Source organism: Betta splendens, chromosome 3 (genome assembly GCF_900634795.4).
Source record: "Betta splendens chromosome 3, fBetSpl5.4, whole genome shotgun sequence".
Classification (NCBI taxonomy): domain Eukaryota; kingdom Metazoa; phylum Chordata; class Actinopteri; order Anabantiformes; family Osphronemidae; genus Betta; species Betta splendens.
In genome coordinates, this window is record NC_040883.2 from 11728451 (window position 1) to 11754294 (window position 25844).

The 25844-nt window shown below is 47.9% G+C and overlaps 1 protein-coding gene across 4 annotated transcripts in view; it reads left to right on the forward strand.

The window, feature by feature from the left end:
• Positions 1 to 25844, forward strand: part of ush2a (Usher syndrome 2A (autosomal recessive, mild)) — a 126221-nt gene that overhangs the window by 10732 nt on the left and 89645 nt on the right. For all 4 annotated transcript variants that reach the window (XM_029145283.3, XM_055507189.1, XM_041070128.2 and 1 more), the window contains 15 exons: positions 223 to 437; positions 520 to 729; positions 3711 to 3879; positions 10738 to 10873; positions 13068 to 13131; positions 13381 to 13482; positions 13564 to 13753; positions 14728 to 14936; positions 15631 to 15852; positions 16916 to 17009; positions 21952 to 22147; positions 22401 to 22531; positions 22644 to 22836; positions 25151 to 25434; positions 25570 to 25795. In XM_029145283.3, the coding sequence (XP_029001116.1) occupies positions 223 to 437; positions 520 to 729; positions 3711 to 3879; positions 10738 to 10873; positions 13068 to 13131; positions 13381 to 13482; positions 13564 to 13753; positions 14728 to 14936; positions 15631 to 15852; positions 16916 to 17009; positions 21952 to 22147; positions 22401 to 22531; positions 22644 to 22836; positions 25151 to 25434; positions 25570 to 25795 (2641 nt within the window). The remainder of the gene's footprint in view (positions 1 to 222; positions 438 to 519; positions 730 to 3710; positions 3880 to 10737; positions 10874 to 13067; positions 13132 to 13380; positions 13483 to 13563; positions 13754 to 14727; positions 14937 to 15630; positions 15853 to 16915; positions 17010 to 21951; positions 22148 to 22400; positions 22532 to 22643; positions 22837 to 25150; positions 25435 to 25569; positions 25796 to 25844) is intronic.

Below are 25844 nucleotides of genomic sequence, written 5' to 3' on the forward strand. Positions count from 1 at the left end.
AACGCCAGGTCCTCCACACGAAGCAGCCAAAAATAACTCTGCCTTCATTCATCTCATTATTCTCATCTGGGTGTCTTCTATGGCGCTGAATGACTTGTGTTACTGTATTTACCTGTCAAATAAGCTACACTGTTCTGGAGTCTCCACATCCATTAAATTGAGTTATTCAATTAATTTAAAGTGATGTCAGAGACACATTTATTAAAGGTTCTGCGTTCTCAGGGGAGTTTCCCGCACATGGAGAACATCGCTGCCTTCAAGCCCGCGTCCACGTCTCCACCTCGTTCCACCTGCGGGACCCCCGAGCGCAGCAGCTACTGCCGAGCCGCGTCGTCCCGAGCGGAGCTGGAGACGTGTCATCAGGCCTTCTGCGTCCAGGAGTGTCCGCACCGGGCCTCCACGCCGCCGTACGCCCCGCTGCTGCTGCCGGCACACAGGTACTGGACGGCGGACCCAGCACCGGAACCTACACTAATACACACTAATACATGAACAGCAGCTGAGCCTTTACTCCATCAGGGGAACCTGCGTGGCTGAAGACAACGACGACGCTCATCCCGGAGCAGAGGCAGAGGCGGGAACCACTGCCGGGGATTCTGGGGGATCCGGTCCTGTACTGTTTCGGCCGGTCCAGGACGGATGCGTGGTCTCTCCCCCATCACAGAAACTGGGCCCGTTGGGCTCCCTCACCCTGGCGCTGTGGATTAAGCTGAGCTCCACTGGAGAGATGTGAGTTCTGTTTCCTTTTAATTGTTGATGGCAGATTCCATGACATGAGGACTGTTCTCCTGATTTCAATTCTGCAAAAACGTAGGAGCTTGATGGATGGTTGATGTATTCTGTGTTGTATCTGTTTAAATATTCAGATTCAGTTTCAAGTCTCATCTGAAAATGGTCCATTGTAGCATTAGGATAAAAACACTAGGCTTCAGTCATTTGTAAAACTATATTCCACATGAGTGGCGGTGACGGATAGATCAGGACCTTAGTCCCCGAGCACCGGCCGCTGTTCCTGCTGCATCAGGTTCTGTTGCATTTATCAAACCACATTAGACGCAGGTTTGATGTAAAAGTATTTTTAGGCTAATGTGCCAAACTTTTATCAGTGGATTTGTTAAGAAATTCAACAAACAATACAAAACGAATACACATTTTGTAGCTTTTGTAGCGGAAGTACATTTACTGTATAGAAAAAACTATATGAAAATCCTTAACAAGCAGAGGGGAAGATGAGAAATAATCAACGATGTCTGTGTGTTGAAAATCAATCACATCTGATGAAATAAGACTCCACTGGTGGGTGTTTGCTCAGACGTGATACTGAATATGATTTATGAAAACGCTGACAAGAAAGTGAAAGCTGCGCGATATTGATCCGGTAACGAGGAGGCAAGTCGGGTCCGGTCAGGTCCGTATCAGCACCAGGAAATGTTAGCCAACAACGGGCTGTCATGTCCTACTTAGACATGTTGGATGTGAGAGACAAGAGATTGAGAGTGTGCTGTTTGTTCCAGGCTCCATGCAGCTGGTGCAGAGTTACACGCGGTTAGATCGGCTTGCAGTCACACACACACACACACACACACACACACACACACACACACACACACACACACACACACACACACACACACACACACACACACACACATATAATATAGATTTAATGGAGTTGGCTTTTGCTCCATATTGTTTTTTATTTACTCATTCAAAGGAAGCTAAATTAACTATTACGTTACATACATGTTTTGCATTTAATGACTCTCCATTTTAATTCCTGGCTTGTGTAGAAAACACCGCCAAGCTCACAGAGCAGAGGTGGAAGGCTGACGGTGGGCGTGGGGCACAGACCCCAGCAGGGCGGTTGGGCCGCTCACTCCGCCGCTGCGTGGCAGGCTGCGGACGTCGTTCTAGCTCCACACCCCAGACTCTCCCTTTTTAATTTCGTACAGTAGTTTTCCCAGCACCAGCTGCATTGGACTCTGGTGACAATGCTTGGATTTATCAGCCTTCACACAGCTCCCTCTGGAGCCACAGAAGGCTTTAAACAGCGTTTTCCCAGCGTACGCTGTGGTTTTCTCTCAAGGCCTGGAAACAGACTTTGGTGTGTAAAGTTGGTGGAGTTTCCCTTTAATGTAGCTGTTGCCATGAATAAGTCGTCTTTGACAGATAAGCTAATAAACTCAACATCAAGCTGCAGACCCGTGGTTAGTGCAGGAAGGTTTGGCTCCATATGGGCAACGGAAATAATAAACGAAATTAATAAAAAGTTGAAAAACCTTTTAAATCAGCTTCTACAACTAAAATGCAGTGAATCCACTACACAGCAAAGTGCGACTGACATCTTTGTCGTCTAGGACAGCGTCCGTCGGGCTCCTTATGTATTTCAGTAACATTCCAAACGTTTCCGTCTAAACGCGGCCTCAGCTGAATTCAACCCTGGGAAGGAGAAGCAGCCACAGATCTGATCTCTCCTTTCAAATTTCATGCTGTGATTTTGTTTGTGAAGTTGTCTGCCTGGGGATTCGGCTGACAGCCGAGTCTTGTTGTGTTGGTCTGCCGAACATGACACCTGTACAGCTGAATGCTTCTGAATGGAGGTAATATCTCTCCCCCCTCCTCTCCCTCGCTGCCTCTATCTCTATCTCTGTCGTTGGCTATGTCTTTTGTTGTAGAGACGATCATGGCTGCCATCAAAGTAGCCAGATGAAAGGAGGTCTCTATCCTCACCTCTGTCCATCTCTCCTCACCCCTTTCCTTTTGTCTCTCCCTCTCTCTGTGATTTCACATCCCTCCCCTCATCTGAACAATGAACAGAGGCAGCCACCTGTTCCTTCAATCTCGAGCTTTTACTCTGCTGTTGTGGGCTTTACATACTCAGACTGAAGGTAAAGGCATTTAGTGCGGATTGAATCCAAAGACTAAACTTGACTTTTACTGACAGATAATAATAATGATTTCTTCAAACACTGATAACTTGCTACAGCAAGGTTTATGCTAATTATGGGTCACTCATGAATCCCTTTGTATCGTATGAGTTCATACGTCACTATAAATGAAAACAATCTTTTTTGGTCAAAACTATTTTCCTTTTCACTGTCCAAATGCACCAATGGTCATTAGAATGAAAAATAAGCTCAAATATAAGAAGCAATGAATAAAAAAATGCTTCTTAACATACAGCTTTTCTATAGTTAGGTTTTAGCTTCTTAATGTAAAAGCGGCTAATTCAGACATTTTAGTTGTTTACGTGCGCTTTCTTCTTTGCAGTGTATTTTTCTGCCTCCCCCCACAGACACACAGATGGTCAGACATACATACATACATGCATACATCCGTCTGTGATTTACAGGGTGTCCTGCTCCAGGTTCATAAAAGCCATGATTTCCCATAAAATGTCAGTGATGGTGGTTAATGTGACACGTGGAGGGAGTCTGCACCAGTGTAGCAGCAGAAGCCTGGCAGTCATGTAAAATATTGATATTCTATGTGTAAATGTCAGAGTGAAAGAGTGTGTGTGTGTGCGTGTGTGCGTGTGTGCGTGCGTGCGTGCGTGCGTGCGTGCGTGCGCGCGTGCGGCCGAGCTCAAGTCAGCGGATTTTAAAGTTCACCGTTCCTTCTGTTTTTGGAGCTGAGTTATGACGGCGCCTCCGTTCTGACCGGCCTCCCTGACGTTGTGTCCTTGTCGCGTCTTGTCTCATTTCTCTCAGGATGCTGCTGGAGAAAAGCTTCGGGGAGCAGCTGGTCTTTTCGGTGAGCGTTTCCGAGCAGGCGGTCACGCTGCGGCACGGCCGGCCCGGCGGCCGGACCCCCCTGGCGGTCGGCTTCAGGACGCAGGGCAAGCTTGTTCTGGAGAACTGGACCCACCTCGTTCTGCAGGTACGAAGGCTCAGAGGTTCGGGGAGATAAGTGGGAGAACCCGTTGAACACATGTACGAAATTTACTGTCTCTCTTATTTCATTCTGTGTCCATATATTACACTTCCTCTCTGTAAGTACGTGGTAATTAAACCAAGAAACAGCTGGAAAGTCTGATTTGTAATACAAGTGCAATGGATTAAGTAAAGGTTGCTAATTGGTCCTGCACAAGATTGGTTAATATGTATTTATTCAGTTCCTTTGGACTTTACCGGTTAAAAGGGGAACTATCGGGTCTCTCTAGAACACATCTCATAGCGTCTCTGAGGACTCTGTTGTTTGTGTGTCTGCCCTGAAGGGATCAGGCTTTAGGTCTATGTATAGTATCTATACGCCTAAATGTGTGTTGTGTTGCTTTGGCTTAGAGGCTTTTAGAAAGTTTCTTGTGAATCAGTCTGCTTTTCTGTTTAATGGTGTGATGATGAGATGTGTGTTGACCATTCAGAAGCGTAACATAATCCTCCCTGACACTCCAACGCCAGTCGCACACTCCCGTTCCCATGCCTCCACTCGCTCATCTACTCGCCGTCTCCTGCTTGCACACACCCACACGCCACTGTAATTTGTAGCAGTCTGTCAGCCACGATACAGACGTTACCTTATGAAGCAGCTGCGCACACACGCCTTGAGCACACACACACACACACACACACACACACACACACACACACACACACACACGCACACACATTCACTCATCTGTCGGTTTGAAAAGATCAGAACACAAAAAAAGACAGTCAAAAGGAATATGGGTTTTCAAGTGCCAGGAGCAACACACACACACACACACACACACACACACACACACGGTGCCAGGAGCAAGGTGCTGTGGGGATGCTGGTGCTCCCTAGGTAGTTGTCTTATCTGATTATGGTAACGATGTCGAGAATAGTGGAGGAAAAGGTAGCCTGGGGGAGGGGGTGGGAGGGGACGTGGGGGATGTGGTCGGTGTAGTTAAGTGATAGCTACAAAGTGAGTCTAGTGTGGGACTCCCCTTTATGCACATTTTGGAGGAAGGTATTAATCATCAGAACTTGGTAACAGACTCTGTTTTCAGCCATGCGTCATACAGTAGCAGCTTTCCTGCAGTCTGGTTAAGATGCTTTCATGAACTCATCACGGACACGGATGTCATCCAAACTGCAGTCAGCGAAGCATTGTATGAATATATTTAGGAGAAAGAAACTCCCAATATACATAATTGTGATATAATTTCCACTGACACAATGTATGTGGCTGTGGCTGCGACAGACATCTCTGTTTGTGTTAGAGCATCACCTCACCGCTCACATCACTGCCTCCATCGCATGCATTGCTGATTATCTGAATTGATGATCGGATGACTTGGTGTTGCACCTTGACGAATTAAACAAACCACAACGTCCCGCAAGTTGAACATGTCCTGTACATGCTAGAAGTAGGTGGAGGAGGAATCATTTGGGAAGGAAGGTGCTTTGTGGCGTTGAAAAGAGACGTCAAAACATGAGAAGGAGGGAAGTGGGAAGAGATCGTGATTTAAATAGCCTTGGCATACGCTCTTTTGACGTAGCAGTGATTGACTGTGTGCCTGGAGGACCCCCAGAGGGGTCGGCCTGTCGGTGCCTGAGCAGATCAGCATTATCAGATGAGACAGTGGCAGGGACGACCAGTCACACCAGTCTCATCATAACCCGGCACGGCGGCATGAATGTTTAACACTCCGTGCTCTGCGCTGGCACGGACCCGCAAACAGCAGGCGGCCACCGGTACCTGTTGGTGAAGACGGGGAAACGGTGGGAAAAGGGGGTAAGTGGGACGTGTCGAGGTGTCGCTGTGAGTTAGGGGCGAGTCGAGGTTACGAGCTCACACGGGCGCCGGTGTCTTTATTCGTGGAGCGAACTGGTTGTTCCTGTGCGATCCACAATTAGTTGCCTGCACCCTGACAGCTCCTCTGCTTCACTCCTCTGCTCCTGGACAGTTGGGCCGCCGAGCCTCCTGCATGTCATCATAACCTTAATGGGTGATTTCATGCTGAATTACACTGGAATGCTCTGGTCATTGTGGGAAGCTTTCATCAGAGCAGCAGCGCGCCGTTCCATCTCAACGTGTACTTTTCACCTCCTTGAGTTTGTTGTGAGCGTGAGCAGGCCAGCGCGTCACTGGATGTGGCTCACGTACTATGATCTGACGGTTATCATTGATTTGACACTACTTGGAAACATGAGAGCGTGTTGTTTAGCCTTGTTCCTTCGCTACGAGGAGACTTTAAAGGCTGTCACGCTGCAGTAGCTCTACAGTAGGACACGCCAGCTCTCCCTGTGGTCAAGATACCACTTTGTAAAGATGAGTAATCTTAGTTTTATTCTGACTTAATGTCTTTTAAAGGTTGATTTGGGTTTAGAAGCACTCTTGAAGCACCTGTGCTACTGTATACATTAATACACAACCTAATCTGAGGGTTTGTTTCAATGCAAAATAAACACAGAGACACAGGCAGACTGTCCTGGACACTTTCTCCTGCTTCCACAGCGTGACAGAGACAGATAGTGAGACGGAATGAAGGCGAGCATGTAAGTGCAGGTGTAAAATTTGTTGCCGCTCTTTTTTATTTTTGTGTGTGTGTGTGGGTGTGTGTGTATGAAGGTGAAGCAAGGTTGTTGTGTAGGGGTGAAGTGGACACCTCTATGGTAGCCCTCTGCCCGCTGGCACAGGAGGCGAAAGGGCACATTACTGGCATCAATTACAACGTGAGAGAAAGGCTTGTGTGTGTGTGTGTGTGTGTGTGTGTGTGTGTGTGTGTGTGTGTGTGTGTGTGTGTGTGTGTGTGTGTGTGTGTGTGTGTGTGTGTGTGTGTGTGTGTGTGTGTGTGTGTGTGTGTGTGAGAGAGAGAGGTGGAGGCTCTGAGATTATTATTCCAATTTTCCACGCGACTGTGCGATCTGGTCCAACCTCAGAGTGATGGGAAGCTGGTAACGCCGCCCGGGTTAACGGTTCCAGTCCCTTTGGAGCGCTGAGAGATGAGAGCTAAAAATGTATGCAGCAAGGGTGCTTCAAGGTGCTTTGGATAAAAGGATCCAACAAAGAGCATATGTTATGTTAACCTGCCGTCTCTAGAAGTGTCAGTGCCGTGAAGTGAAAGAATATAAAAACAAATGTGCCGATCAACGGTTTCAGGCTGCGGCTGCAGTCTGACCTGACACTGACACGTGTGGCCTTTAAAGCCAGGCCTGAACCCCTGATGTCTGGTGCTGGCCCTTCGTCTGCAGAGGCACCGTTTGTGGCGTTCGCTGTCAATCAGCTCACAGCTCGTCTCCAGCACAGATAATGCACGTGCTGTAACTATACATTGATACCAGGGGTTGAACTGAAGCTGAGACTCAAACCATGCTACGTTAAAGTAATGCTGTGACTGTGTGTGTGCTGCGTTTGAGGCCCCCAGTACTAAAGCAATTACAGTCCACATTTAGCTGTGTCGTTACCAAGCAAGCAAGCAGCTTAGAGATTACAAGTTGGGGAGTGGATATGGGCCTGTTTTTTGATTCCTGCTCAAACATATGGTCTTTATTAACAGGCTGGTGCGTCACCTTATGCACCGTCTGCTCGCCCTCTTTCTCTCTTTATCTTTTCCATTTTTTGTTCCCGCTGAACATTTTCTCTTTTTGCCCGTTTCTGCCTCATCTATCTCTCATTCTCTCCCCTGTTCATTCTGTCCCCCTCCACCTTCTTTGTCCTTCTCTCTTTTCCTCTCATTTTCCTTACACAGCCCCTCTCTCTCTCTCTCTCTCTCTCTCTCTCTCTCTCCCTCCCTCCCTCCCTCCCTCTCCATCTCCCTGGGGACAATTTTCTTTTCTTAAATAAACTGTCATGGCTAGTGTTAAAATATGGGCCTTGCACAGGGTAAGTGCGGCAAGGCAAAGGCATGGGGCCCTGGGCTGGTATAAAACATGGATAATATGCTGTGAGAGGTAATTGTATCTTTAGCGCCGAGATGAGTAGAACAAATGTCTCCTCTCCATCCTCTCTCTCTTTCTTTATACCCATTCCTCCACTCTTCCCTGTTCTATCTCTTTCTTTACACACTGCAGCTGTGCTAATATGATAGAGGGAATATTGGCTGTACATCAGAGCTGCTAACGGTTCATAGTGGGCTAGGGCGAGTACAGAGGGAGGAGAGAGGACTAAAGAGTGATAATAGGAGACACCGAGCAGGACGGAGAAAGGTGACAGTGAGCCTGGAGATGCGAAAGTAAAGAACTGGATGCATAAATTCACATGACACTTTCTGATCACTTTGGTGTCAGTGTAGAGGCCAGAGATGCCCCGTAACGTCTGAACGCCTAGGAATATTCTCTAGTTATAATTAGATTAGGTCACAAATCAGCTGTTCCCTCATCCTTTTCCTCCCACACTGTTGTTTCTCCAACATCACCTGCTCCTACACTAGTTTTTATTTTTCAAATCTTGACGTGTGTTTGCCCTCTTTTCCGTGGGTCCTCTTCGCTTTGCGGCCTGCAGCTAGGGTAAGCTTGGAAGAAGCACTGCTGTCCACACCGCGTGGTGAGCCACGGCCTGGCAGGAGTGTGAAAATCGAGAAGAGCTTTAGTCAAAATGCCAGCCCTACAGATCTCTAAAAGCTTTCCACTCAGGGCTTCCCTGGGCTTTTAGAAAGGCTTAGGTGGTAACATTGCCAGTGGGGCGGGTTTTGCACAGGCAAAGGGGTGCTTGGATCTCCCCAAGAGCCCACAAAGAACAAAGTTAAAGGAGAATATTGATCGAGTAATAATGGAACTTTTATTTAGCAAAGACATAAACGATGGATGTTGGTCACAAGAACATTGTGGAATAACTGCTACATTATGTAGGGTAGATGGTTTTAAGTGTGACTTCGCAGGAATGTTACATGAGAAAACATTTTACCTGTGGCCAACGAGGCCAGACTCTAATGGAGCCTCTGGTGGTGGCAGTGACCACAGGCGGTGCCGGGGTTACGATTAAATATCCAAGGAGCCGGCCCCGCTCAACCAGTCTCTCCTTCCAGTGTCGGCTTTAACTCTAAGGCGACGGGCCGTTTGAGTTTACTGGAAAGAATGGACGAGCGTAGCAGTAAAATCATCGAATGCGTTGTTGTATTAAAAAGACCAATAAATCGAATTATAAATACAGAGTGAATCTGTACCATCAGTTACTACAGTCAGTCATCAACTTGCATTGATGCCTTAAAAATCTTCAGTTAAAAGCCTTCGCAAATCACGGCGCAAAGAGGATCCGTAAAGTTAAAGTACCGGTAGTCGTTTTCTTTCCTTGGACTTGGTTGACACGGTCCAAATGAGACTCGCTATCAACACTGCAGGCTTCTCCGTTTCCAGAGGACTCTGAAAGAGACAAAGGAAGGAAGAGGTAAAAATACAGATGGACGGGGAAAAGGCAAAATGGAGGGAAAGTGTTTGTGAAACCTAACAAAGGGGAATTGGCGGTGTTTCCAAAGGGCGCGTGGCAGCTAAAGAGGATGAAGCACTTCAGGATTCATTTACATCAGGCCTGACAACTGCCTCACATCTCCCCAAGAGCCACACAGCTCTGGCTTAGAGATTCCTAAAGAGGGCCCTTCTTCTAGCCGCCTCGCGCACTCCGCTCCCTGACTTTACTTTTCCTCCCTCCTGCCTCTCTCTCTTTTTTTTTTCTTCTCCTTCCTCTTATTCTCTTCCTCGCTCTCTCTTGTGCTCTCATGCGCTTGCCAGTCTTCAATCAGCCATCATGAAAGTGTCTGTCTGGGCGTCTTAACTATCCTCTGAGAGGCAGACACTTGTCTGGGCCTGCCTTCATCCCCTAAAGGCGTTTTTTGACTTGGACTTATTTCCCTCCTCACACCTTTTCAACTTCCCTAAAGAGCTGACAACAAGTGAGAGCGACAGGGCAAGATAAACATGAAGGAGGGAGACAGGAAGCGAGATGAGAGAGGAAAGTCATGCACGGAGGGGGAAGAGAAAGTAAAGATGGCTATTAGAAATACAGTACGGAGAGAGCAAGCAAATGAAATGAGATACAGCAAACTCAAAAACAGGGATGAGGTGAAGGAATTGAATGACCTCTTGAGGGGGAGAAAGGACAAAGCAAGGAGGGCCGGAGCAAAGCGAGACACGGAGGATGAAGAAAGCGAGTCAGGGAGAGTCACGTTTATCAGCCGTCCCACAGTGTCTCCCAAACACAGGATTTGGAGACGGGCTCAAGGCAGAGTGGGACAGGGCACATTAAAGTTTTTAGGGGAGGGAGAACCCCCTCTCTCGGCGCTATCGTTCTTTTTTCCCTGGGTTTGATGTGAAAGAAAGGTGCTCCCGCTTTGACGTGTTGTGCGCCGAGCACTTTTTAATATTCATGCGGCCGATCGGGAGAGGGAAGGAGTGGAGTGAGGGGAGATTTCTGGTCAAACAGAAAGCTAATTTGCAGCCGAGGCAGTTTAGCCCGAGGCTCTTTCTGCTGCCGGAGAAATGAGCTGGAAGATTAGCCGAATGTATAATTCACGCACACGCCCGCGCTGGGTACACACACATGCGGGGAGATGTGCTTACCGCCGCGTGCAAGGATGCGCACACGGGCCGGCTGCTGCTCACCTGCTGTGTTGAGGCCTTCGCCGCCGCCGCCGCCTCACTCTCCGCTGCTGCGGCGGCACATTAACGGCACCGGTGCCTCTTCATTACACAACCTTTGTATTGGTGGTTGGTACCCACGCGCTTTATGATGAGAGATGAAACAGGCCACGGTAATGACTGCTCACGCTACTCTGTTACGATGTCACCGCCGCGGCTCTTGGGCCGTGACTGAAGTTTACCGACTGGTTTCCAGGTCCACGACAGACGCGCGAGCGTCTTCCTGAACGGGCTCGAGGAGGATGGGACGCCGTCTGACACCAGGCTGTTGAGCGCCCGGCTCAACGATGTGAGCGAGGACGGTGCCATGCGGGTGGGACTCGGCTCCAACGGTAAAGACAGCAGCGGTCACATGCATTTAAAGTCGCTTGGTTTAGGAGTCTACAAAAAGAGGTGTAACTACTACATCATCACATTCTGGTTTAGCATTCTACTGTCAGGTACAGTAAATGACAGGATCGCCGTCCATTTAAATCTGTTTCAACTGATAACAGGTGCAATGCAGAGGATACCGGCTTGTGCTCATCATGTAATTTTAATTTTGTTCTAAACTAATTATACAATCAGAGGGGGTGGTCATCCGCCTTGACCGAATGGGATGAGAGACAATGAGCACAAACGCATCTGTGTAAAAAAAAAAAAAGGCAGCACCTTTCCCTTATTCTCTTTTAGCCATATGTCCAAGATTGATTGGTGTTGCCTCCGAGCCATCTCAGAGTCAATAGGAGAGAAATTGAGAGAAAAATGATATCCGTTCATCTTCGGGGTGATAAACGAGTGTTGTTCTTCTCGTTTATCGGCCATCGATCCCTTAGTTCATGGCAGGTAGCATCTGATCAGCTGAAGACCACATCAAACGGGTTGATCAATACAAGTGATTGGCTCAGGGGAGAGCGTGTGTGTGTGGTTGTTGAACCTGCAGGCTGTGTCTGGAATTCTGATCACTGGATGGATTATGCGAATGCTGATCAGATACATTGATTAGCAACTATGTCTAGTTTTTGAAGGTGCACCACTAACTAAACAAGTGTGTTCAAAAAGTGCAGTGAGTTCCTGCGTAGTTCGCATGTTCTCCCTCCAACCTGAAAAAGGAAATACCTCACATTAAAATGTGTCATCACTGATAAAGACGAACTTTTATAAATGATGAGCATTAATCTGTGACAGGGTCAATAAATGACAGAGGGAAACACGAATCACACCTCACTCCTAATTGCCTGCATTACCTGTCATCATTTCTAACAACATGAAACAAAGAGGAGGGAGGCGAGAGAGATGGATGACAGAAACCCGGTGAGAGAAGACAGAGACCTACACAGGGAAAAGAGAATTAAGGCTTATACCTTGCATCATCCCAGTAACAATAGGGAGAGTGCTTTTCAGAGGAAGCCATAATCCCATTTCCACACGCTAAAGAAATCCTGAGCCAAAGCCTAAGGCTGCACAACCACACACTGATCCAACACACTTACATCTCATAACACTCACTCTGTTTCACACACACGAACACACTCGCGCGCCGCAGTCGGGCCAAACATGGCAAAGCCTCTCAAATGCAAATACGCACGTGCATGCACACACTCATTCGCTCGTCTCCTCTAAAGTGAGGATGTGTCTTTTTTTTTTTTTTTGGAAAGCCTCAAACGCTCGCACACACTTTCACAGACAAAGCTAGACATGGCAGGGGTTCTGTCGGCGCTTAGAGACGTTATCCGTTTTCTAAGAGTTCTTGTCGAACTAGACAGAAGTTTGTTGGACACTAAAAGAGCCTGGCTCCCTTTGGACCCGCGTCATCATCTGTGGCGGCTCTCTCATGTTCTGTCCAACGCTGTCACGTATGTTTGCTGGTGGGCTCTCATGCGTGTCTCTTGTGTGCGCTCCAGTATCAACATGTGTGTCTGGACGGTGGCGCCCGTGTGTTGACGATGCTCCTGCATATGTTTGGTGGATGAAGACACTTTGGCGTCTTTTGTCCCAAATCTTTGCTTTTTCTTCTTCTCAACAGCCGCCAGCTTCATCAGAGTTGTGGCTCCATGTTGTCCTGCTGCATCGATACGCAGCCTTTGTTAGAGCGAAATATACAGAAAAATACAGCACTGATTAATATGTTTATAGTCAGAAGAATTTGTTTTAGTAGTTTGTTAGTTGGTTTGTGTATGTGAAACATTCTTCTAAGTCTTAGCTGATGCTTCTGGTTTTATTTCTTCCAATTGGAAGCGGTGAAATGTGTTGTTTGTGGTTATCCTTACACAGGTCTGCTCTGGCCTTAATCCAGGCTAATGGCTTTGCCTTTAGAGTTCTTGTTGCTCTCTAATGGAAGCAAATGTGAACTGTGGCAGATCCTGTTCGCCTTCCTATCGTGAACTCGGCCATAATAAGCTGCTGTGGGCCGCTTCTCTCCGCCACTATCAATAAACTGATAAGATAATCTACTAAATACTGTGAAATCCTCTCGCTCACTGCCTCAAGTACAAACCCATTAACGCCTCCTTTATGTTCTTTCCCCCCTGCTTTTCGTCTCTCCAGGGTCTAATCAGTTCATTGGGCGGATGCAGGACTTTAGATTTTATCCTGCCGCTCTGACTAACAGGTGAGTGGGATAATCTGGTAGCAAAAAGCTACCAAAAAAAAAGAGTGTTGTTAAAGAGAAGGTTGGAAATGTGTGGCGATAGATGTCATCACCATTACACTGTACCTTCAAAGTACACACAATACACAATACACTTCACTAAATCAGTATCCTGAGTTTGTTGACTTTTAGTTCCTCATCCCGGTTTCCTGCATTGGACGGGGTTTTCCTTCAGTACCATGTGTCAGACACTGTAGACTGTTTCACCAGGGAAATCGTGGAGCTATACGCTGGAGTCCTGCCGGAGCTCCACAGCCAGCCAGAGTGTCGCTGTCCTCCCACTCACCCCCGAGTGCACCCTTTAGTTGAGAGGTACTGGACGCTGCCGCAGGTTCACTAAATGTTCTACTCACCAGCTGCAGTCTGGAGCCACGGTTCTGTTACTGTTCACAGATACTGCATCCCCAATGCTGTGGAGGACACCACTAATGACAGAGTCCTGAGACTGAATCTCAACTCCCACCCTCTCAGTTACGTCAATGACCAGGACTTGGGCACTAAGTGGATTTCTAAAACCATGACTACACAGGAACTGGATGAAGGAGTCACTATAACCGTGGATTTGGCTAATGGACAATACCAGGTACCACGGTAATACACACCAGACGCTTTCTGGCATCACTCAGAATCAGCATTACTGCTGGAAGAACCTACCTCCTTCAACATTTAAGATGCGATTTGGGTTCAAACACAGTTGATATGCATCGTATGCAACATGAGCTCAAATGATTCTGATCAGAGTTTTAGTTCCATGCTGTAACGTGTTGGTGATGCACAGCTGGAGGAGAAACAGTGATAGACTGCACTCAGGTCATTCTGGGTCATCGCTTGTTTGCTTATTTGTTACTATTATGTGTTGCCTTTTCAACTAAATGCCATCAGGGTGCGGTTTACATTCGAAATGGTGCAACAGAAACCTTTGACAGTATCTGAGGGTGCAGCTGTGTTTGCAGTTGACAGTAGTTTCATCCTTTCTCCAAGCGCTGCAGTGAGACACACAAGGGGCAGAGAAATAGAGATTGTTGGATTTGGGCAGCGTCGACAGCGGGGTTGTCGAAGGACTCATCCCTCTTCCCTCTGAAGTGCGCCTGTGAGTGTGGGCAGAATTTTGGGAGCCGTCCTGACGTAGTCGTTCAACTCATGTCCTCGGATAAAAGACACTTTGTGAAGTTCAGTGTGTGTGGGTTTGAGCGGTGGCGGTGGCTTAATGCGCTCCCCGCTGTGTAACCCACTGTCCCAGCCCACACTGGAGCCGGACAGATAACACTACACACACACACACACACACACACACCTGCACATAGACGCTCACATGTTGTGTGTTACAGGAAGCCACAAGAAGACAAAAAGGCATTTTTAACTGTAAGGATGCGGAGCTGTCATTAAACTGCAGTTTGGTGTTTTTAGCCTAAATACAAGACATAAAAAAAGGAGTAGGTCTTTGTATAATGGAGTGAATAATAACCAGCTACAGAGAAAGAGATGGATGATTAGCATGAATAACATGTAAACAGGTTTATTATACTTATTACAAACAGGTTAACTTCTCTCTTGCAGGTATTTTACGTCATCGTTCAGTTCGACGGCCTCTTGCCTGAATCAGTTCAGATCCAGAGACGAGCCCTGGCGGAAGAGGAGAGCGACGCCGAGGCGCAGCAGCCCTGGGTGGACTGGCAGTACATGGCCAAAGACTGCAGTGTGTTTGACATGGAGAACAATGGAGCTTTGCTCACACCAGACTCCGTCAACTGTCTGCAGCTGCCCAGGTAGGTTTGATATGATACGCTATTAGTTAAACTTTAGTCAGTTTTACTCCTACAATCACTGGTCCCAACTAAAAAAAGGGCTGAACACAATTGAGCATTTCCCCAAAGTTGCTGGTCCCACAGGATGATGTTGGGTGGTCACAGGAAGTAATTGGCAAGAGGAAATAAAGTATAGTGCAGCCGTTCTGCTACCAGCATGCCGTAAACTGAGGACGTCCTCATGTATACAGTACATGTACACTACAGTACGCACACACTCCCGCTGGCACTCACACAGGGACTGGGTTTTTAAAGCTCACCACCTACAGTCTCATTCTTGGCATCGCCGCTTGCATCAAGGCCTCGGTTGGCACCAGATGGAACGGGTATGAATAGATCACAGATTATGTAGTCACTGCTTATTTTTCACTTGACTGACAAATGAAATCACACACAACCTCTCCTGGCAGCGTTACACACGCACGGTGATCGTTAAACTGGCACGAGAGCCAGTGAACCCCGCGTTGGCAGCGTCACACAGCCTGTGATATTAGCGGTTGATAATTACATCAAACAGAACAGCGGCTTGGGGTTTTGTGGTGATTTATTCAATCCTGTATTAGATGTTTGGATGTTTCTGCCAGGAAGAGTTACAGTTACTGCTTCAGGTTGCTCCACATTCATTTGAAGACGTGTGTGTGACCATGTGTTCCAGCGACGCGCCCGTCGCGGGAGGCAACGTCACCTTCAGCCTGCTGAGCCCACATCCGAACCCGAGGCCCGGCTACAACGACTTCTACAACACCCCTGCTCTGCGCAGCATGGTCCTGGCCGCGCAGGTCAGGATTCGTCTGAGGGGACAGCTCCACGGCGGCACCGACGGCGTGGGCCGGCGACGCAGATATTACGCCATCAAGGAGCTCACCGTCAGCGGCAGGTGAGGAGCCGTGTCCGTCCACAGTGTGCGATAACGAGCATTAATCAGCCAACAATCCTCAGTATGGCTGGATGTCACCGTGTTGAATGAGTTCTAATTATGTGAGTTAAGTCACATCCGCTATTTGTCAAACTTTTAGTGATGTAATTGCTGCAAAGAAACTCTTGAAAAACACTTTTCGAGTTTGAGCAAAGCAGTCCGGGAGTAATTTCGAACACATCTCTTCATTAGACTGACAGAGTGACTGTTTTTTATGACTGTAGTAATTATAGGATTATGCAGGAGGCAATCATCTCTAACTCCTTCTCTCCCTCCTCCTCCTTCTAAGCTGTTTTAATTAGTAGCTTGTTAGAGTGAAGAAGAAGAAACAGAGATTTGGAGCTGTACATTTTTTTTTAGTCGTCCTCATCCCTCCTCCTTTTACTCTCCTCCTTCCTCACGTCACTCTTTCTAAAGCAATATATAAATAGATGCTCTGGAATGGATCTTTGTGAACTATCCTACATACTGCTTTGTATTTTTATGCTTTCAGACATTTTGAAGTTTTCTGCTTTTATAGTCTATTGTTAATGTACCAGTTGCATTATAAGAAGATAAAGGACTGAATGAGGGACTTTTACTGTAGGTTTAGTAGTAGTTTAGCCTTTGACGTCTCTGCTGAAGTTTCAATGTAACAACTTTGGTTATAAAGGTTTGCTTGTGAGATTCAGATTTAATTAATCAGACCAACGCGTAACAGAAAGTGACATAAAGAGAACAAGAGGGGAAAGGACACCGACATGGAAGAATGAAAGGGAGAAAGAAACTGAATATGTCAATGAATGATTAAAGGCGTGTTGGGCAGTTTGTGTAGGAGGGAGAGGGAAAGGACGGTCCGCTGCCCGTTATGTTGTGCTGCTGATTCTCAGGGTGGCATTTATAAATGTTGAATGGAAGGTTCCGAATGGCGCTGCCGCTGTTCTGCAGAAGCCGCGAGAGGAACTTTAAACTTTGGGTTATTGAGCGTGTGTGTTTCTGAATAATATTTCAGGCCAAACTCTTAAATGATCTCCTGTCTTGCCAGGTGCGAGTGCCACGGCCACGCGGACGTCTGTGATACCGCCGCGATGCCGTACCGCTGCCTGTGTCTCCCCGAGAGCCACACGGAGGGGAATAACGTGAGTGGGGCCGATGTATGGTTACGCGTTGCATGTTTATGCATGACTATAAATGTCGACACGAACATGAGCGAAAAACGTTCAACACTAATGTTTACTTAAATATACCAATGTCACACAGCCTGTGTTAGTGTCTAGAATTTTACAGTATGGTTCATATACAGGCGTATAAACACTGAGCACAGAGGGATCCCCCATGCGGAGAAACTCCTCAGTCCTAATTAGACAATTTACTCATTGAGAGGACATCTGTAATAAGTCACACAAACACATTTATTTGAACATTGATTCTGTAAAATGCAGTGTTTTTTATTTTTCATTTGAGAGAAATTTAAAACGTGCAGTCATGGTTTTTACTAAATAGCAGTACATGTAAGTGGTTATCTTTGAATGCACTTAAAGCTGTAAATAGAGTTGTCATCCATCCATCCATCCATCCATGCATCCATCCATCCATCCATCCTTCCATCCATATACTGTTCAATCACTGGATCCAAACCCGATCAAGCAGTAGCTGGACTGAGTTCAGGAAGTTGTAGAGAAGCGCTGGGATCAGATCAAATCAGATCGGGAACATCACTGTGTGTAATGTAGAGACTGATGAGCTCATACAAGCAGCATCAGACCAAGAAAAGCATAATATAACCATGGACATCAGCCAAGCTGGTGCAAGAAGCACATGTTTCCAACACAGGCTTCCAGTGGGTCAGCAGTGCAGAGCTGCACATGTCTGCTCCACCTCGCTGCAGCACAGGACAGGCCTGCATTATTCACTGCTTATGTATCATTCATACACCTGTGTCCCACTATTAAGTGCTTGCATGTGTGTGTATTTGACAGATGACATCAGTGGGGAAGTACAGCTGTCAACCAGCAGCTGCTCGATTGCTTCCATCCTAATAACAAGCTTCGCCCGTTATGAGCTGAACGGCTCTAAGTTGTTTTCGAAAGATCTCCTGAGCACGTGAAATTCAAAGCCGTGGTCCAGATCAGTGCAGAAACTTGCTCTTTTACTTCCTCTCTATTTGTTTCTTCCCTGGGCTCACTCTGGGTCCCTGTCCCACCTCCCCGCTCTTCTCTTTGTCGACCTCTCTCTCTCTCTCGCTCGCTCGCTCGCTCTCTGTCTGCGTCCTTCTCTCCCGGGTCTCAGTTTAAATAATGTCTCAAATCGACTAGAACAATGACATTCCCTCAGCATGCATCTCTAATCAGCGCTCTATCGCTCTCTGTTTGTCTTTTGCTTCGTTTCACCGAGCCATTTCCTCATCCCACCCCCCCACCCCCTCACTCTGCTTCCCTTTCAAAGTATTAATTCATTCCAGTTTCCTCAGTTTCTCCTGCTCCGTTGCTGTTTTCTCCCTGTTTTTCTCTCTGTCTCTACGTCTCACCTCCACATGCAGTGATTCCTGCTGTGAGCACTGTGAGTCCGTTGTGTGTGTGTGCACATATGTATTCCTGGGTGCACTCTTCTCCCCAACCTGTCCATGCCATCTCCCTGAGTGAATATTCAGGGCCTTTCTTCTGTCTCTATAATATTGGAGCATAAAAGACTGTGGGGAATATTAGCCTTTAATATTGCATGTGTTCTGTTGACTCGGATCGGCCCGGCACCATGACGAATGTTGTACTAATCTGCAGAATTTCCACAGTGACATTAAAGTGACAGAAATGCTCAGACATGTGTCAAGATGATCAACGGGGGCCTTAGAAGACACACACTTAAAGTCTCTCACACACACACTCCACACTTTCTCATTCTGTCTTTTGATTCTTTCTTCTGTGCACTCTGTGTCAGACTTGATCTCTTATTCTGTCACTCTGTCTCCGTACGTTTCTCCACAAGTGATGGATTCAGTCATACCTGAAAGCTATGTAATATATTGTTTTGTACATCCCATCAAAAGCTCTATTTTCTGTCGGACGGTGCAAATAATGTCAAATATTAGTGGTACATAAATGCAAATGTCTGCAGCGGCTCTGTTCGCGTGTTGTTACATCAGGCCGCGTGTGCGTCAGACACAGTTCGTCAGTCATTACTGGAGCTTAAGTTGAGCAGAGGTTGGGGTCAGACGGTGCAGAAGTATTTATAAAATCGCATTTGTCGCTGCTACAATCTGCTGAAACGGACACTTCCTGTGTGTTTGTGTGATGTTGATGGCTGGTGACGTTAAGTAGTGTTGCTCAGGGTCTCTGCTGCCGAAGTCTGCCTCAGCAGCAGATTTTCACCTGCGCCGGGGTTAACCGGGTTAACGTTAGATACACACAACAGGCATGCACACGCAAACATGCTCACACGCGCAATCCGGTGCCACGACCTTTCCAGTGGGAGTGTGAAATTGGTCGTGGCATTTAGGAGATGAGTCTGACACACACACACACACACACACACACACACACACACACACACACACACACACGGACGCTTGCGAGTCTGAATGTCCACATCTCCATGAGTGGAGCCGCCACCATCAGCAGGTTTCGTCCAAACGGGTGAAAATAAGACGTCACGCCCAGAACACAGCTGTTAACGTTACAGAGGCCCCCGGCCACGTGTGGAAACACACGCATGCAACACAATTAAAGCCACGTAGATGCAGTCCTCGCACGGTGCTGCTGGAGCCGTGGCAGGTGACGGGGCGCCATCAAAACCTTTTGTATGAAGTAAGAGAATGAGTGCGAGCTCTCCTCTTTTAACTCCCAAACTCCAGTCCCTCGACTAATTAGCAGGCTGGTTGAGAGGGAAGGTAACGCAATGTTGAATGAAAAGGAAAAAGAATAAAGAAAAAATCTCCCTTTCATTTGGTATGGTAATATTTCCTGCTCACATACTCGTGGTGGCTATGAGAACAAGCAGATGGGGGGCGGCAGAGACGGGGGGAGTACAGTACAGAGGGATGGGCTGATGGAAAAAGAAGGTGATGTGGGAAGATTCAGGAGGTAGAGGAGACAAAACAGAGGAATGAAGACATGGGAGGGGAGCGATCCCTCTCTTCAACCCGGCCCCAGTGGAGGAGACGAGGGGAGAGACGCGGCGAGAGCTTTCTGCTGCGAGAGAGAAAAGTACCTTTGATAAGTGAAACACTTCTGGGGCAGACGGGCAGAAAGGAGAAGCGGGTCGTTACTGGAAGCCAGACAGAGCAAACAGCCCAGCACACGTCCCAGGACGTCGACAGGGCCGTGTGTGTGTGTGTGTGTGTGTGTGTGTGTGTGTGTGTGTGTGTGTGTCTTTACAAGCTGCTTTTTTTTCGTCTTGTGGCTTTGTGTGTGTGTGTGTGTGTGTGTGTGTGTGCGTTTGTGTGTGTGTGTCTGTCTGTCACGTCTCCAGAGAATCTCATGCTGCTTCATTACATCCTGTTAATAATTACCCAACAGGGAACAATGCTTTGGACTCGCACGCATCTATCGCTATGCAAACACATCAGAGCTCGGCTCTGGATTCCTCGCGGTCGCCCACTCCACCGCCGAGCGGAGGAAGAGGCTGTTGCACGTGAACACCAGCCTCCGTGCCTCCACAAAGTCTTTTAGTAACTGAAGAACCGGTTTTATACGATGGCGCTAACTTATTAGATCTCAGGAAGGCGGTGAATATGAAAGCAGCGGCTTCAGCTGGAGCTTTGGGGCCTTTTGTGGTCTTCGCACATTAACATCGATTTGATTTGCGATCTCATTGTTGGCGCCCTTTCTTGCCGCCGGATTGTTTTCTCCGTCTCTTGTCTTCCCGTCCCTCCTGTCCTAATCGTTCACGCTCTCGTTTTTGTTCCCATCACTTTTCCTCCGTCTTTTTTTTTCCTCCCCATCCTCCCCTCCCCTGACGCTCGTGTACAAAATAAGAGCCTGCTCTGCTTTTATGCAGCCCCCCATCCTCCATCCTCCCCCCTCCCCCTCCTCCCTCTGTGTGTCATACATAATAAGCCCACTACAGGTCTGCCTGTGTCACACATGGGAGGAACTCCTGTGTTTTTTAATACATTTTTAATCCCGCCATTTGATGCCCCCCTTGTCCACCATAATTTGTACTGACTGCTGAACAAAATCAAAGGGCTTGTAGTCGCTGCTTCTCGCCTCTGCTGCTCCCTGCTACAGAAAAATGCATTTTTTATATGGCTTTCCCCTCCCTACCCCCTGCTCACACCCAGGTATGTTTATTTTGACATGAAAGTGGTCCTGTGTGCGAGCGCTGGCTGTTGCGAGTCACTACTCATTAGGGCTCTGATTTCCCTATGCTGCGACTGTGCGTGTGTGCGTGTGTGGACATTTCAGATTGAAGCCACTGTTGTGAGGATGCTGTGGCGCTGACACATGGTTGAGCTTCGCATTAGTTGGGGTGATGCCTGTGACGTACAGGCTGGTGTTATATAGAGAATACCTCTGTGATTTCTATTCATTTCTACGTATTCTTCCTCGCGCTCTCTTTAGGTTCACATTTGCACACGCCACTGGTTTTGCTTTTATATTTTCCCTCGTTCTGTTTCTCCGTCTTTGTTCCTGAAAAGCGAGCATTTCTCTTGTCATGGGACCGTTTTTCTGTGCACACAGAGCTATTATCAGTAAAAGCACTCTGCTCGACGGAAACGCTTGTATATGCTCCTAATCTCCTGCCTCGGGATGTTTGTTTTCTTTTATCGCTGCGTTCTATGTAGTTATTTAAAAGTCTGTGTTGTATTCTCACAGTTGGCAACGTGATTTTTATTATTACTGCAAACTTTCCTACTGTGCACGTGTGTCCACGACTTTTGTCTTTGGGTAAACTGCCATCTATGACTGCGTGGCATAGGTCATAGCTCCCACTGCTCCCACAGGGGAGGGCTTAAAATGCAGGGAATAATTTCCCCAATGTGGGATCAATAAAGTTCCATTATTATAAATCAGTGGTCAACAGGAGCATTCTGCCTAAACACCTTTCTCAGCGTGTATCTATCTTGTAATTTAAACGTCTGTGCAGTGTCAGCGCTGTGCCCCGCTCTACAACGACAAGCCCTTCAGGTCCGGCGACCAGCTCCAGCCCATGAACTGCCGGCCGTGCCGTTGCCACGGACACGCCTCCTCCTGTCACTACGACGCGCAGGCCGACGACCACCCGGACGAGCAACATCGAGGAGGAGGAGGCGTCTGTGACGACTGCAGGCACAACACCACAGGTATGAATATAATTGAATAATGTACCTACAGTGAAAAAGAACAGGGCTTTGGGGATTTTTAATCATTGTGAATGCAAAAACACAGGCTATTGATCTTTAGTCACTGTTTAGGCGTCTGTTTAAGAGGGCGTCCACATGTTACCGATCAGAATTTATAGTCAAGCTGAGTTTTTACAGTGTGAGCCCAATGTTTCTGTTATCTCTGATGATGGCCTGTCTCCTCCTCCCTTGTCTGATCTTTTCTCGCTATCAGGAAAGAGTTGTGAGCTGTGTGTGAGTGGCTTTTTCAGGCTGGAGGAATCTGACCCCACCTCAGTCGATGTGTGTCGGCCCTGTAACTGTGACACTGCTGGGACGATAAGCAGCAGCGTGAAGTGCGCTGAGGTACACACACACTCACACATCAGGAGGCTGATGACTGGTTAAACCCTTCTGACCACACGTGTGATCATCAGACGCCTAATTGCTCCACGATTCTGGTGCTGCTCACCTGCAGGTCGGAGGTCAGTGTCGGTGCAAGGCCGGGGCGACGGGCCGTCGCTGTGCAGACTGTCTGCCTGGTTGGTACGGCCTTAAAGCCGATAACGCAGATGGCTGCAGTCGCTGTGACTGCAGCGACGTGGGCACCGTCAGCGGGTCAACGTGCAGCCAGCACACGGGACAGTGTCAGTGTAAAGCTCACGTCACAGGTATACAGCACAGTACAGCTGTCTTCAATGCACTTCATGGAAACGATCACGTGCTGAAGGAGACACATCATTTCAGGCCTCTGTATTTTACTGACTAGAGAACATTTGTCCAGTTTGTTTGTTATTATCTGTAGCTTTTTTTATTAGAACTTGGCCTAATTGTTCTGAACTGGCATTCGAATCAATGCATAGCTGCACATACAGAGTATGCCTTGTACGGGTGAGTGGTGATTTTGGGGTTAACACGTAAACACACACACACACACACACACACACACACACACACACACACACACACACACACACACACACACACACACACAAACACACACACACACACACACACACGTCCATATCCTAAAGTGTTCTGCCAGCCAAAATAAACAGGCTTTTCTGCTGGCGGTGCTTCCAGCCGTTGTGCTTCTCTTTGTGATAAATGGTTTCACTCTCTCCCCTGTGTGTCTTTGAAGAGCAAGCTCGTATGAAATGCAAAACCGGCCAATGCTCCTCAACTCGACGCATCATGGTTATTGCTAAGCCGCGCTATCAAGGGCCCGCGCTTGTGCGTGCGAGTGTATGCAAGCTCGCAAATGTGTGTAAGAGTGTTTGTTTATGTATATGTATGGGGAACGTCTGGATGTGGCCTCGTGTGTGTGTGTGTGTGTGTGTGTGTGTGTGTGTGTGTGTGTGTGTGTGTGTGTGTGTGTGTGTGTGTGTGTGTGTGTGTGTGTGTGTGTGTGTGTGTGTGTGTGTGTGCGCGTGCCATCAAGGACTAAGCTGGTATTTAATTCTCTAATTCAATGCCAAGTTGATTAAAACAAACTGCTGCAGCCCCTTGTATTTTTCACAGTCCTTCTTACAAGACCCACTTTCGTTTTTTTTCGTCCTTGTTTGTTTGGTCGCTCCCACAGGTATTTTTCAGAAATGAGATTTGATTATGGCAATTTATTACCGCCAAGCTGATACTTTGAGTCGAGCAATGGCAGGCGTGCTTCAGAAGGACGGAATTGAAATGTGCGCGCGGAGACACAGATACACACACGCAGACACGCGCGGCCTCATAACAAGGTGCCAGAGTGCAGTGTGTACATAATAGCGTTTGAAATGGTGATGCATGAGCCTGTTAACCAGCTGGCTACTGATAAAAGGGCTGGGCCATGTCCTGAAAGCACGCACAGACGCGCACACGCACACGCTCAGCACTAAGCTCTTCTGTTACACATTCAATTCTAACGTTCACACTTCCTTCCTTTTTATTGTCTTCCTGTTTCCCTTTTTGCTCCACTCTGATCTTCTTTGTCATGAGACTAATTGCAAAAATAGGAATCATAAGCTGTAACTTATTCACCACAAGATCCTACGCCCAAATAGAAAATACACTTACTTTTATAAACCCTAATAAATTATGTAGCTTTATCGGGGAGAGTTATTATATCGAGGCCTTGTTAGGATTTGCGCGCACACACACCTTCACTGCATCGTTATGCAGTATGATCTATGGTGAGAAATGCATTCATATCCATAAAGTCATTAAAGTGGGCAGAGCGGGGGAAATGCCAAGTGTCTGCCACAGACTGGGTGGAACTGGCAGCAGGTCTGCACACACACATCCTCAGCCACCCGCATACAGTATGGACGCTCGCTCCCTCGTAAACGGCTGCGTTGCCCTCGGGCTTCCATTTAGGGACAGATTGCCTGTCATAGAATACGTATGGCATATTCAAATAAGGCCCGCTCGCTACATGTCGGGGTTTAACTAGTCGCACAGCCCAGAAACGCTGCAGCCGCGACGCTACGGCGGTTACTGTGGTGTTTGTTCCATTTAGAAGAGGAACGTAGATGAGAATAACGCGGTGAGATGATGGAATGGAAACATAAACAAATACATACAGGCAACAAACCAACCTGGACCTTAACTTAAACTGCTTCATTTCTGGCTTTAAAAGAAAAAACAAGGGGCTTCATTTCCAGTCCTGCCTTTCTTCTTTTACACCTTTCCTCTCTCCGTTGTTCTCTTTTCTTTCCCCACGTTCGTTCTTGTAGTTGCCTAATTTATTTATTTATTTTGTGCCCGGTGAAATTAAGTGTTTGGCCTTAGGTGAGTGATCCATCATACGCGAAGGGCCCGGCCCTAATGATGGCATTTTTATACACTCGCCATTTCCCTCATGCTTTCTCGCCACTCCCGCCTCCAAACAGAGCGAGGCCTGTTGGTCGGGAGGCGGGCGTCATGTTGCGTGTTTCGTCCGTACACAGTTTCTCCATCTGAAGCGTCTCTGCTCTACCTCATAACGATGCATGTCTCTCTCCCCAGGTCTCTCCTGCGGCCGCTGTGAGTTCGGCTTCTGGAACCGCTCCCACCCAGACGGCTGCGTCCCATGCGGCTGCGACCCTCTGGGCTCCCTCAGCCTGTTCTGTGAGCCCGAGGGGGGTCAGTGTGAGTGTAAGCCGGGGGTGGGGGGGCAGCGCTGCGACTCGTGTGCCAGCGGGTCGTACCGGCCGAGGCCGGAGGGGACCTGTGCTCCTTGCAACTGCTCGCGGGACGGGACCGAACCTGGAACAGACTGTGACCCTCACACGGGGCAGTGTGTGTGTAAGGCAAGTCAGCGTAATGTTACGCATCCCCCAACAGTCTCCAGTACAAAAGGCAGAAAGGCCCATCGCCGCCTTTGTTTGGCCGACTGGTTCTCGTCCTCCATTTATTACTGCTCCCTCCTCTTCTTCCCTCCGTAGGAGCACGTGGAGGGTCGTCGCTGTGACTCCTGCCGTCCTGGGTACCACACGCTGGAACAGAGGAACTCTCTGGGCTGTCTGCCGTGTGCGTGTGACAGCGGTGGCACCGTGCCGGGCGGCGTGTGCGACGCGTGGACGGGGCAGTGCCCGTGCAGAGAGGGAGCAGAGGGAGCCCAGTGCAGCGACTGTGCACCCAGCTACTACAATGGGAGTCTGGACCTCCAGAGTAAGAGCGACGCACGGTACCTGCCGTAGGCCTGTGTGGCGGAGGTGGG